General features: G+C 44.1%; 1 protein-coding gene across 1 annotated transcript; it reads right to left on the bottom strand.

Moving 5' to 3' along the window:
- Positions 1-4,352: 4,352 nt before the first annotated feature.
- Positions 4,353-12,922, bottom strand: ENSA (endosulfine alpha). Its single transcript, XM_051992755.1, has 4 exons — positions 12,718-12,922; positions 9,185-9,310; positions 7,733-7,899; positions 4,353-5,096 (listed from the first exon to the last, which is right to left on the bottom strand). Exons 1-4 carry the CDS (start codon positions 12,772-12,774, stop codon positions 5,081-5,083), a joined length of 366 nt encoding a protein of 121 aa, XP_051848715.1. The 5' UTR covers positions 12,775-12,922; the 3' UTR covers positions 4,353-5,080.
- Positions 12,923-13,227: the final 305 nt, after the last annotated feature.

Below are 13,227 nucleotides of genomic sequence, written 5' to 3'. Positions count from 1 at the left end.
ATTCTTTACTCCCTTGACTGTCATTCTAGAGTTAGTCTGTGTACCACTCCATGTTCCGCGCTCTCCTCTCCCTTTCCCTTCCACTTTTTCTGCTCTAGATTCCAAGATATCAGTTGTTGCTAGGGGTCAAAACTAAATACATTAAATATTCATGGAATAGATATAGAATGGTGGAGACCTTTCACATGGGAAGACCTGGATTTGACCTTGCTTCTGATTGGTACTTAGCTGGTAACCACAGGTAGCCCCAGACAAGTGTTATGAAATTGTTCACTGCATCAGTGAAAAAAGCTTCCATACTAGGAAGTTCCTAGACTAACAAAATTACAGGTCTAGACCAAAAAGATAAATTCATGGTATTTCACTTATCTTTCCCGTTTCTTTAGTCTTCAACTTTGACACCCTGTTATCTTTCTCATTTTAGACCCTTTCCTTGTTTCCTGTTCCTAATCATCTTCCTCTTTCTCCACTTTCCACCTACTTCACTATTTAATGGAAAAAGTCATTCAAGCTGAACTTCCCCAATTTTCTTATTCACACATCAAATCATTCCACTGCTCAAAATCTTTGTTGGCTCCTTCTCTGCCTGTCCACCAGTCTAAATAAACTCTTTATCTTATTAGAAGTCTTCCATAGTTTGTCTCCAATTGAGCTTTGCAGACTCATCTTATTTCTTTTCAATTGTTTCAATATGGGCTATGCATGGTTTCTCACAATTATGACCCCCAAATTTGTGCATTTGTTCAATTATCTAGGCCTGGCTTAGTTACCCAGGCATTCATTCGCATGTCCACCCCCTAAAATCCTGCCTGCCTTTTGCCTAGTGCTCCCCCTTCCATGCAGTCTTGTTTCATGCCAGCTCTGAATGTTGCTTAACAATTTGCACTCCTCTGTGGACTCGTGTTCTATTATAATTATTCTTATGGTCCTTATCAGTATACAAGTTTCTTGGGAGTCAGAGAGCCTATTTTTTGTCGTTTGCTCAATATTTATACATTGTGTTTGGCATTTCCTGAATAAGGCCCAGATGTTTAAAAGGAGTTTTTCCTGCCATCTACCTTCACCTTTACTGATATTTCCTACATAGTTTGAAATGAAACACTAATAATTACATCTGACAGTACTAAAAAGTAGTCATGGGACTAGTTTGGGGTTTGGGCATTGTTAATGAACTTCCTAATTCCCCTTCACACTGCAGTGTATTTTAAGTTCAGGAAAATTTTAGGATTCTGTTAATTTGCATGTTAAAATTGCTTTACGAAGTGATCTTTAGGCTCTTACATATATTGTCTTTTCACATTTGGTTTTTGGGCTCAAAGGCACAGACTGAATTTCTTCTATAGACCTCCCATAGTTCCTAACATAGAATTTTCCTATATTTACTAGACTTCTCCTAAGGTAGATAATTTCTTAGATAACTAACTTCTCAGCTTGGCATTAAAGGGTATTCACATATTCCTATTTCCTCAGTAAGTCTATTCTCCTTTATTACCCTACACAGGAACCAATATGACAACTACATTATTTCAAATATCTCACCATTTCTCACTTCTACAGCTCTCCTAACAAGAGTTCCTCATGCTTGCTATGTTGTGGAGTGGATTTGAGGACAAGAATAGCATCTGTTTCAAAATGTTTAACAAATAATCCATTTGAACTTTAAACTCTTGGAGATAGGTGTTACTTGCATTTTATATGTGGAGAAACTAAGGCAGAGGTCGACTCCCTCAGCTTGTACCTTATGACCACTTTTGAACCCAGGCCTTCTTGGCTCCAGATCCAGCATTTCCCCCATGTGCCACCTGGTTTGCCTTTTAAGGATGGCCTCAGCACCGCCTGGAGCAGTCACCTTTCTGTCTTCAACACATCCCATCTTCACTTCCCCCTTCCCTTCCCTTGACTTTTAGACAAGTTTTCTTGACTCTCTCCACTCTAAGAACTCTTTAAGGTAAGGGCTCCCCAAGTGTTTGCACTTAGTCTTTCCCATTTTTCTCTTTGGGAGGCTCAAGTAACATATCTCCATGCAAATGACAAAGTTTACATCTCCACTTCTCCTCCTTTTCTGAGCTCCAGAGCTGCACTCCCAACTGCCTACAAGCACTAATGTGGTGCAGGGAAGAGCTGGATCTGAAAGAAGATCCGAGTCTGAATTGGGCCTCAGACCCTAGTTGTGTGGCCCTGGACAAGTCACACCTGCTGTTTTCTCCCATGTTGTGGGCTGGCCTCTTGGCTTACATCTGCCTCTCCTTTCCTGGCCAGGATGGCTAGCAGACCCTCCTGACCCCTATGCCAACACCACCCCTATTAGGAACAACTGCTTTCCAGCGCTAAAACCCCCGAGAGCTTGGCAGCACAACTAGGCGCCCATTTAGGTGAGACACCTCCCCCCTCCCCCCTGACAATGCAAAATCTTCAAATACTACACAGAAAAACTAGCTGCAGGCCATCTCTTGGATGTCCCCTCAACACCAAAAACTCAACGTGTAGAAAATCAATCTTTTCCTCAAATCCTGCTTTTTATGTTGTTTTGGGTCATTTTGTGTTCCATGTTTCAAATCAGTACATCATCTTTGTTTCTTCCTTGTCTAACCCATGACCAGGTGCTTCCAATTTCTCCCTTTCACTTTTTCCATTCTCCCTGTGATCATCCTATTAATAGGGCCCCTTTATTACCCATCTGAACCAATGCTTAGCACCTAATATGTCTTTCCCATCTAGTTCCTCCAATCCATCCCCATCACTGCGGACTAATTTTCTTTAGGCCTAAATCTAGTGAGCATGCTACTCAAAATATTTTCAGTGGCTCTCTACTATTTTTAAATTCAAACTCCTTTTCTGGGTATTAATTTGGCATTTGCTTTTTCAGCTGTAATTCACAATTCCCTCTACCTACTTAGGCTTCTTTGATGTTAAATGTCTTAATATTTAGACTATTTTATCCTCTCCATCATTATGTCTACTTTAGCATCCTTCTAAGTCCATCATTACTAATGCCATCTCCCTTCGACCCCCTGATCTTCCTCTCTATCCTAGCTTTTCATAATTCAGTGTATTTAACTTGCAACACCATTAACTCGTACATGTCATTTTTTGGACTAGATCTAAAGCTCCATAAAGGTAGGGACCTTTTCTTCCCTAAGCAGTAGCTCCCCAAGCCTATCACATGGGCAGACATACAGGTGTGACCAGTGTTTTTGAAGGCCTCTCAAAGCCTCCTTTATGAAAAGGTTCCCTTTACCCACAACAAAATATGCTCTTGCCTATAACTCTAGAGCAATTTGTGGCATTCAGATCCTATCTAGCTTAATCATGTTATACTTTGCATTATGGTTGAATGTTTTATTTCTTCTCCCACCTCTTCCCCACCCTGCTTCATAACTGCCTTGAAGGCAGACACTGTGAATTACTCATCTTGTTATTACCAACTGTCCATAGCACATATTAGCTATTCAGTTGGTATTAACTGAATCAAACCAGTTGGAAGATATCTGAGCACATACTTTCTCTGAAGATGTAAAGGCCAGGCTCCTAGAACAGAATTCACTTGGCTGGGGAAGACCTACCTGACAAAGAATAACCTTTCTGCCTATCCCTTCATCTTCCCCCATGCAGAAGAGACAAAATTATTTTATAGGAATGCCTCTCCCTTGCAACATCACTTCATTTTCAAGCATACTCTTCCTAAATGTTTTAATCGTACTTTAGAAAACATGACTATCACCTGTCCCTACTAGATACTAGTAAAATGTGCTAGTTCAGGTAAAATCAGTTGGGGGTGGGGTGTGTACCTTGAAGAGTTTAACTAACATCATGAGACAGCTTCTGGGCTCGAAAGAGCAGTTTGCCAGGTTGGGCTTGAGACAGCTTAGGGAGAATACTCTCTGGCTCCTCGAGGGTCACAAGCAGAAAAGGCTTTGGCTTTGACAAAGAAAGCTGGAGAGGGAACTAGAAAGACTCAAGTGGAAAGGAGGTGGGTAGGGTTTCCTTTTCCCTTTATGTTCAGCCTATTAGAACTTTGAAATGGGACCATGAAAATACTTAGAACACTGAATTTATGATTGTGTAAGCTACTACCAATGATACCCAGATGATTGATTTGGCCCTCCCATATCCACCATAGAAACCAAAGCAACAATCACTGGCAGCCTAGGAATGGCTGTAGCCTATTCAACTATGTCCCTATTCCATTCCCTACTCCACCCCTCAATGACAGAAGCTAGAACCCACCCAAAACTTATTTAAGTGTCCCTGTTCCATGCTCGTCCAAGATTCTAGACCAGGTTTATCTCTGATGGTCTCTATAATCTTACTTTCTCCCCCCTCAATAAAACACACCAGCAGCTTCAGAGGACTTCTGGGGTTTTTTTGTGGGTGTTTTTTTTTTTTTTTTTATTTCAAATACTGAAAAAGTTCCCTAGGCTCTTTGGGGCTCCCACACATTTATGCCTCCCCCCAAACTCACAGCTCCAATTCCCACCGTAGTGCTACTTTAAAGGGCCAGCAATCCTCCAAGACAGGTATGTTAGAGTTAAGATTCCCAGCCTGCTTTGCAGAGACAAGGGAACTGCATTTGTGGCAGTCAGATCTGGATGGACAGTCCCATTTACCTGACACTAAATCACCCGACACCAAACCCAGCACACAAGGCATTTTTCTGTGGAATTGGACTGATCCTTCCATCTTCAGTCCATTTTCCCTACAGCAACCCCAAACCCAGCCATTACAACCAAGGGCTACAGAAAGAGGGAAGTCAGCAAATTTTTTTTGCTCCAAGCCCCAATTCATATTACCCCATAATCCCACCCACCCAACCCCACCCTCTCAACCCCACACCAGGATTTCATAGAGATTTTTCCCAGCAGATATTTGGAAAAATAAAACACAAAAAAAGATTCAAGGTCTTGGTGCTCAACCCGAGGGGCTCCATGCGCTGGGACACCGTCGGGCAGGGGCTTCTGCCTCTCCGGCCCGCACCCAGGCCACCTCCTGACCCCCTAGCCACTAAGGCAAGGAGGGGCAGGAGCCAGCACAGGACCCAGGGGGGCAGCGTCTCAGGATCTGTCGGGAGCCCCGGGAAGCATCATTCAACTTGGCCACTGCGGACGAACACAGAAGAAAAAATAAAAACACTGTCAAGTAACAGGGGAAAAAGTATGCAGCCCCATTCCTCTCCCCACCCCATAGTTCTGCTCCATACTCAACAACTGTTAAGCCACTTGGTTTTCTCCCCATCCCTGTCCACACAGGGAAATTCTTTTATTTTCCCCAGAGCAGCAGAGAGAAGAAGGAAGTGAGGAGACAAATCCCCAATCCTGTCTCTCACAGTAGCCTTCTCCTTGCCCCTCTGCAGCACATGGGGATGCTCAAAGAAACAAAATTATCCTTTAGACAAAACCCAACAGTTATCTGGGGTTTCAAATTTCTTGGTTCAGAGTAGGCTCTATTTCAAAGGTACGACTAAAACCATTCAAAATGGTCAAGCTGATTGAGGAAGCAGGACTGATGAAGTGGAGACACCTGAGTAGATGATGGAAGTTGACAGTTCTTTTGGATCTTACACAAAAATGTCTTTTGGACAGAATACAACCAAAACCCAAGTTATTTTGCAAAAAAGCCTTTCTTTGTTAACAAACTTATGGAACTCCATGTTGTGGAAAAAGGGCAGGCTAGTCAGAAAACGATTTGGTTCCCTGTTTTCAAAATTCATAGTTCTCAGAAACAGACATGGAGGAAGGCAATGGAAGGTCTAATTTTCCTATCTCTTCTATGTATTCCCTAAAAGCCAAACTTCATGATGATCATCAGTCCTGAGGCCTCACACCGGGCAATGGAAAGAGTAACTTGGAACGGAAAGAAATGAACAGAGAACTCAAGAAGATTGGAGATGAAAAGGACGTACAAAAATTATATATATATTTATATATATAATAATATATGTGACATATTTATGTACAAAGTGGTCAGGACAGGTGAGGCAACTATACAGGGTGCTTAGCAATTCTCCCCTTCCACATGGGGCTTTGGACCTAAGAAGAGAGCATGAGGAAATGGAGCAAGAAACACAAAAATAATTATATACATTTACAAGTGAGAGCCAGTGAAATTGTGGGTCAGAAAGACTGTGACCCTCATCTTTCCACACTCTTTAACTTTTCTAGTGGCAGCAAGAAATCTGACAGGCTAAGCAGGAGGAAAGCATATATACACACTTCTATATACACATATAATCAAGTTGATCAGTTAGTCATTCACATAAATTGAGTGAACGGATTATCAGGATTTTTATAATAAAAAGGCAAGTAGGGAACAACCTTCACTCTGACCCTCTCTGATAAGTAACAGCAATGAAGTGTAACCTGCTCAGACAATTCTATTCAGGCCAAAGCATGCATTTGTTCCTCCCTGACCAAATTCTTCCCATGGCAGGTTTATAATGAGCTTTAAGATGTGCCAGCCCTCTTTGCTCCCTAGTAGTTGGGAATCCTGACCCCTAAGGATTTAGGTTTTCTAGCCCTTCCCTATACTTCCCACTTTTCCCAGCCTCCTCTAAGGTAAGAGCGGCTGTTCTACATCTGTGGTCTGCTGCTGCTCCTTGCCCTTTGAAGAGCGGGCCCTTCCATTTTTTTCCATCCCAGCTCCCTAATAATACAGGCAAAACACCAAACTTTGCGTATTTATGATAAGCAGGCTCCCGCCTGCCCAGGGACCAAGCTCTCAGCTACTTTTTAGGCCTAGAGCTAAGGAGAGAGGATGAGTGAGAGACAAATATCCACGACTGCCTTCTCCATCATGTTCCCCCTGGTCCTGACACTAGGTGGCCTCTCCCCCCTTGGACAAGCCCCAAACTTCCCCTTCTACTCTCTACATGGAATCCTTAATGGAATCAGCCTACAGCTCCGCCTAGCTGAAACCTACATCAAGCAACTGCTGAACTGCAGAGTCTATCATTTTAAAGTCACATGATTAACAGCAAAAAGTTTTTCAAACAGAAACTCAGAGAGTTAGAAGCAATTGGCTAGTCCAACTTCTGCAGTTAAAAAGAAAATAGGTTAACTTGTTCAAGGTCACACCACCACTTAGTGACCAGAATGGGAGCAGAACTCAAGCGATGGGTCAGGAGTGAAATCAGCTGCTCCAACCACGCCAGCACCCGGCCACATGAAGGCAGGGCAAAGGCCTTGGGGAGGAGGGGACAAGTAGGCTTTTAAGGTTTTGCACAAGTCCAGGAGATTCCTCTCTCTCTCCTGGATTCTCCTAACCTGTCCCAAGGGTGCATTCCATCCAGGCCACCTCCACCCTCTGTCTGCAGAGCTTGTTCTCCAGGGATGCCATGTCTACCACAAAGGGATCCCACTCTTTGGGGTAACCTCTTCTCATAAGAAAGGGGAGACTGCCTTCCCTCCCAAGTTATCAGAACTAGTAAGTTTTGCCATCATCTCACATCAATACCTCTTACTAAGGAGGATTTCCAAGGCTGCGGGTGATGCCCTGAAAATCTTCCATGTGAACAAAAGGTCATGAGCTGAAATGAGAACCTCTCTTCAACGCACCTGCCCCCTTCCTCAGCAGCCTCCAGCTACCAACACCAGGTCCAAAGTCATCTCTCCATTTGCTTGCTCCCTTTTGATTAGATTACTGTGAAGATTTGAATGACTAATTGCTCAGCCCAGCCCAGCCTATAATACAGAGAAGTCCGATGGTGAAGGAGGGGGAGGGGAGGGGCACAGGTTACCCCGCAAGCTTGCTGGTGACGAGGGAGGACTTTCTCTGGGGCAGGTCCTGCGGTGTGGGGATATGGTCTCCTGTCACCGAGTTCTTGTCTGGTCCTGCACTTGGCAGCTGTTTGTTCTTCATCTTGGCTTTGGCCATGTTGTAGTCTCCTGAGTCAAAGTACTTTTGCTAGAAGACAAGAGGCAAATATTGAGGCAAAAGTGGGTCTAGGACTTTTGTGTTGGCTCAAAATGGAAATATGCACTCTGACCTTCCTTCCAAACTCTGTTCAAAAGTCTCATTTACCAAGAAATTAGCAACCTTGTGATTTCTTACCACTTTCTTATACTTTCTTCATGTTGTTTATGCTTCTTTATCTAAATCTTTTTCCTGTAATCACATCTAATTTCTTCACTTTACACTCTGAATTCCCAGAAGACAGGAATCATGTTTCCTTTTTCCTCTTTAGTGAATACCATAGTACTCAAAAGAGAGTACAATCAATAGCAATGAATGAATGAGGGAGGGAAGGGAGGAGCTTGACTGCCCGATCTATTGGTCAGTCTTTGGTAGTCTCATCAGTCAGCTGGAAATAAACTCAGGCTTTGTAGAACAGGTTCAGAGCTAAAATGAACTCCCTAAAAGTGAGAAGTTGAACTAGTCTTTGAGGAAAATCTGGTCTCTCTCCTCTTTCCTCCACATTTTTCCATGGCTGAAAAATGCCTTAATTCGCATTGTTCTTAGCAAGATGACTCAAAAGTCAGCATTTTATCATCAAGAGTGACTAATACTCACTAAGTTTCCCATTCCATTTACAAGAAGCACCTTCTAGTACCTTGGGAGCCAAAGAATCCTACATAGGCAGCTATAAAATAGAGCCTCTCCTTCCCGGGGAGTGGGGAATCATTCTGGAAAAGATAAACTGGCTTCTATAGGGAGTATTAACAAAAGCTGGAGCTATCTCCAAAGGGCTGAAGGAGTTTTATTATTCACTGCATGAAGGAGGATTTCTATGGTAGGGATGGTTTGGCCTTCCCTTCAATAAGGCATTCTCACATACACACAGCTTAGCCATTATTCTTCAAATGTCAAGTGGGCAGATATCCAGAACAACACAGTGGAAATAGAAACTTTTTGGAGGGAGGTTAATATCTTATTTTTTTCCTACCATTTTCTACCCATTTAAATGAAACCTCCTTGGACCTCTTCTTTTTACCTTTTTTCCAACAACATCCTAATATGCTTCTTTATATTCTGACATACCTAGAGGTGCCATTTCTGATTGATTCAGGTGGAATATATCACAAACAAGAGTTTATAATGTTCTAGTTCCAGAAAAAAGGACAGCAAGACATTTACAGTCCTCTTCCTCCTCAGTTCCCCTTCACCCTCCTCCCGCTAAGATGCCTTCACAATTTATAGGGCCCAAATGACAAACACATAACAGAAAAAGAGACAAGATAGTGCCTCATACCCCCTTCTGGAGTCTCTTCATGAGGAAGTCCGAGCCCCCAGGCTTTTGTCCCAGGCTTGGGTATTTGGCCTTTAGCTTTGCCTCCTCAGCTCTCTCAGGGAGAATACCTTCTTTCTCCTGTGTGTCCTGGGGAGATAAACAGAAACCATTTTGTCAAACTAAGGACCAAGTAACAGCTGCAGTTAAGACCACCGTTATCACCCACTCCCTACTCCTGTTTAAAGAGTGTCCACAATGCTTCTCATAAATCATTGCTCAAATCCATGAGGGTGAAGACAATCCCCATCCTATTGCCCAGGGTAAGAAGAGGTGCAGCTCACACCATACCAGTAGATCAACCCCACCAGTTTACAAGACTTGGGCAGGGAGCAATATCAAATTGCAGCAGTTTTAACCATGGAGCAATTCTTATGCTAAAATGAGCCACATGGCTCATTCTCAACAAGGAAGTTCAAAAACCAAGGAAAAACTTGGGTGCCCCAAGATGAAGAGGCTACCTGTGAGACAAAAGAGGCAAAAAAAAAAAAAAAAAAAAAAGGAGGGGGATAAGATAAATGGAATGCCATTTTTTATATAGAATTCTCATAAGTTTTAATAGTATTGGGGCAATTAAAGTCCCACCACAAAACGGAATTCATTTCTAATTGCTCCTTGACCAGAAGCATGCTACTCCCCTCTGCCTTATTAGATTTAACCACTCCTCCTTTTCATTTTTATCCAGTTAGATATCTTCAGCCCGTAGCACAAAGTCTGACACACAGTAAGCATTTCATAAATGCTTGTTGGTTGAGTGACTTTCCTGTTTCTGTCCAAGACACCATCATACTAATTCTGTACCCATGTAACCTTGAGCAAGTCATATTACTTAAGTGTCTTGTTTCCTGAAATATTTAGTTTATATGACCCTTACAGCTCTGAAACTAGAATCTTTTAGTAATCCATTAAAATTTTTGGTGCCATCCTTGCCTTCTCACTCTATATTCCATCAGCTGTCATTTTACTTCCATAATATATTTCTTATCTATATTCTTTTCTCTTCTCACACAGCTATCAGCACAGATTTGTAGAAAAGTAGGCTGGATGCACTGTTCCTCTGGGAATGCTACCAAGCTTTTGCTCTATACCTATTTATCAACATCATCCTAATTATTACCTTCATCATTTCTCACCTGCACTATTGCCACAGCATCATAATTGGTCTCCCTGCCTATGTTTCTCTCCTATTTCCAATCAATCTTCCACATAACTGCCAAATTTATATTCCCAAAGCACAGGTCTGAACGTGTCACTGCCCACTCTTGAAGCTTCAGTGGCTCCCTAATGCCTGCAGGATAAAATGCAAACTCTTGTTTGATACTTAGAATCAATCTAGAGTTACCTTATCTTTTCAGGCCAGTTATACATATTTCTCCCAATAAGCTCTATCTTTCAGTCAAACTGCCCAACCCATTTGCTATGCCTCTTACATGACATTCTTCCTCTGGTTTTTCTGCCTGAGGTGCTCTTGCTTCTTCTCTCTTAGAACCCTTAGCTTCTTTTAAGGCTCTATTAAGAGACCTTCCCTAATGCTACTGTAAGTAACTTCTGAAATGCTTTGTTTTTTTTATTGTGCATATGCTATGTATTTACTTCTCTGTGCACATTTTGTTCCTGTATTAGAATGGGAGCTCCTTGCGGGTATGACTATTTCATTTTTGTCTTTGTATGACAGGGCTTTCCATGGTCTTGAAAGCACAATATCTATTAATTAACGCCAACTGAACCATATGTTGATTCAGTAAAATACATAAAGAATCCTACATTACTAGGTGCTGGAGATACAAAGATAAAAATGAGCAATATTTTAATTTTAAAGAGTTTACATTTTATTGGGGAGGAAGAAAGAGAGGAAAAATGGCCAGAGGCACCAGAATCTAGCCTTGGAAGAAGCAGAAATTAAGAAGGTCCAGATAGGAATTAGAGAAGCTTATTCAAATGCATAGAGGGAGATATAATAAGAGGAACAGCTAGTATTATAATTTAACTGGACTATAGGGGGAAAAGAATATGACAGCTGAAAACAGACTATGAAGTGCCTTAAACACCAGGGAGAATTTGTATTTTACTCAAAAGGAAAAAGGAGTCACTGTAAGCTTTTTGACAAGGATCCCAGTCAGATTTATGCTGGCAACTGTATGGAAGATAAATGAGAGAGGTGTGGCTGGAAGCAAGAAGATCAATCAGAAGGCTACAGTATTAGTTCAAGTGAAAGGTGGTGAAGCCATAAACTAAGTGGTGGTCCAGGGGAGGTGAGAGAAAGAAGTCAGATTTGAGAAACTGTATCAAGTCAACTATCATCTTAGCAACTGACAGCCCAGTGCCTGGCACATAGTAGGTGCTGAATGACTATGGTAGCTGCCTCAGTATCTTCAACTGTATACAGGGCACAAAAAGGTCCCTTTGGAATTTACTCACAATGTTGGAAACGAAACAAAGGATGACAATTTGGAGCTGTGAAAGACCGACTGGGACTAGCTGTGTGGTACTGAGATGCTCTCTTCTTCACCCCACCTTTGGCTGGTCCCGGATCCTGTTACTGTTGGGAATGGGGGGAAGGGAAGATCCTCTGAAGCTTTTTTGTTTCTTTCAAGGCCTATCTATCTCAGTGCCACTTGATCAATGAAACCTGAAGCCTTCTCTGCCAGATCAGTTGTCCTGACAACTCTCTATCTGCCTCCCACTAGAAGTCACTTATTTAAGGCCATGGAAGTCCAGCCTGGGTCATCTCTGTCCTGGCGGTTTTGGGGGCTCGCACACATCAGGGAACCTGATTGATCCACGGCCGCTGAATGAATGAATCTGTTAAAGAGCTGCCTGCCCTGCTGGTGATGACCTATTTGGCCGCAGGGAGGGCATGCCAGGTTGCCTGGCCTGCAGCCCGGCGCCTCCCCCACGTCTCCTCTCAGAGCCCTCAGCCCCCTCGCATCCTGCGCCGTCTTGGTGGAGGTGGAAAACAGATTGTCTCAGTCCTCCACAAACACGAATCTCTTACTTGTGAGAAGCCTCCACCTTAAATAGACGTGACGCGAATCGCCGCCCCCACCAGCCCAGCCGACTGTTTAGCGGGCGCTCGCTCTGTAGCGGGCGGAGGGCGGGGAAGAATGAAAGAGCGTAGGACTCAGAGACCCCACGCGCCGGCTCAGCGTCGCGGCACCACGCCGCCCCCGTAACACACTAGACCTTTAGCCCACTTCATTCACTCAGCCTCTCCCAGCACCCGCCCGACGCCCCGCTCTGGCCAATCACAGCACGGCTTATCCCAGTTGAGCGACAGACCGGCCGGCCAATTAGGATGCAGCGCGGTCCTGACCGACAGGCAACCTAACTAACCCGAGCTCAAAGGATCGGCGGTGGTGGGACTCACCGTACGCGACGAGGGAAGTGGCCAACCCGAGCCGAGCTTGGGACCCTACCCGCCAATAGACGCCGGGGGAAGGCCATCTCTTGCCCCAACACGGTCGCCCTGTCTCGCTCCCCACCCCCCTCCATTTCACCTGCTTCTCCTCTCCGGTCTCCTCCGAGGGGTTTTCAGCCTCCTGTTTCTGGGACATGGCAGGGCCGGGGCGACGGGAGTACGGGGCTCGCGGGTGGCGAAAGGAATAGGGAAGGGGGAGGGGAAGCGGGGAGAAGCTGCGTCTGCCTGCCCGGCTCCTGTCACTGGGGTAGCTCAGTCAAAATGGCGACCCGCTCTCGTGACGTTTGACGGCCTCTGCTCTTAGGAACCAATGAGGGTCGGGCGATGGAAATGACGTCACGACTCACCAATAGCCGCTGGGCGAAGGTGGGCTCTTCGCTGATGATGGGTAGTTCGAAAAGCCAATAGAGTAAGAGAATGAAGGCCTCTGACCAATAGGAAATTTGTGGAGGCGGTATCGGAGGCGGGGCTGCTGTTGCTGGGCTCTTAGTTCCTTTGGTCTGGCTAGACAGTGAGGGCAGGCCAGGAAAAATTTTCTGGGCGTTATCTACAGTGATCTCTGGAGCTTCGTCAGGCAGTCCTATAAGCA

This window comes from Antechinus flavipes, chromosome 4 (assembly GCF_016432865.1).
Source record: "Antechinus flavipes isolate AdamAnt ecotype Samford, QLD, Australia chromosome 4, AdamAnt_v2, whole genome shotgun sequence".
NCBI classification, from domain to species: Eukaryota; Metazoa; Chordata; class Mammalia; order Dasyuromorphia; family Dasyuridae; genus Antechinus; species Antechinus flavipes.
Note: the sequence above shows the minus strand (reverse complement) of the source record. Positions and strands in the feature narration are given on the sequence as shown.

What these genes read in the sequence shown, in the direction of transcription:
- ENSA (XM_051992755.1), bottom strand. Translation starts at nt 12,774, where the DNA reads ATGTCCCAGAAACAGGAGGCTGAAAACCCCTCGGAGGAGACCGGAGAG. An exon ending in AGACCGGAGAGGAGAAGCAG is followed by an intron (nt 9,311 to 12,717) that starts GTGAAATGGAGG and finishes TTATCTCCCCAG; the next exon opens with GACACACAGGAGAAAGAAGG. An exon ending in TGAAGAGACTCCAGAAGGGG is followed by an intron (nt 7,900 to 9,184) that starts GTATGAGGCACT and finishes CTTGTCTTCTAG; the next exon opens with CAAAAGTACTTTGACTCAGG.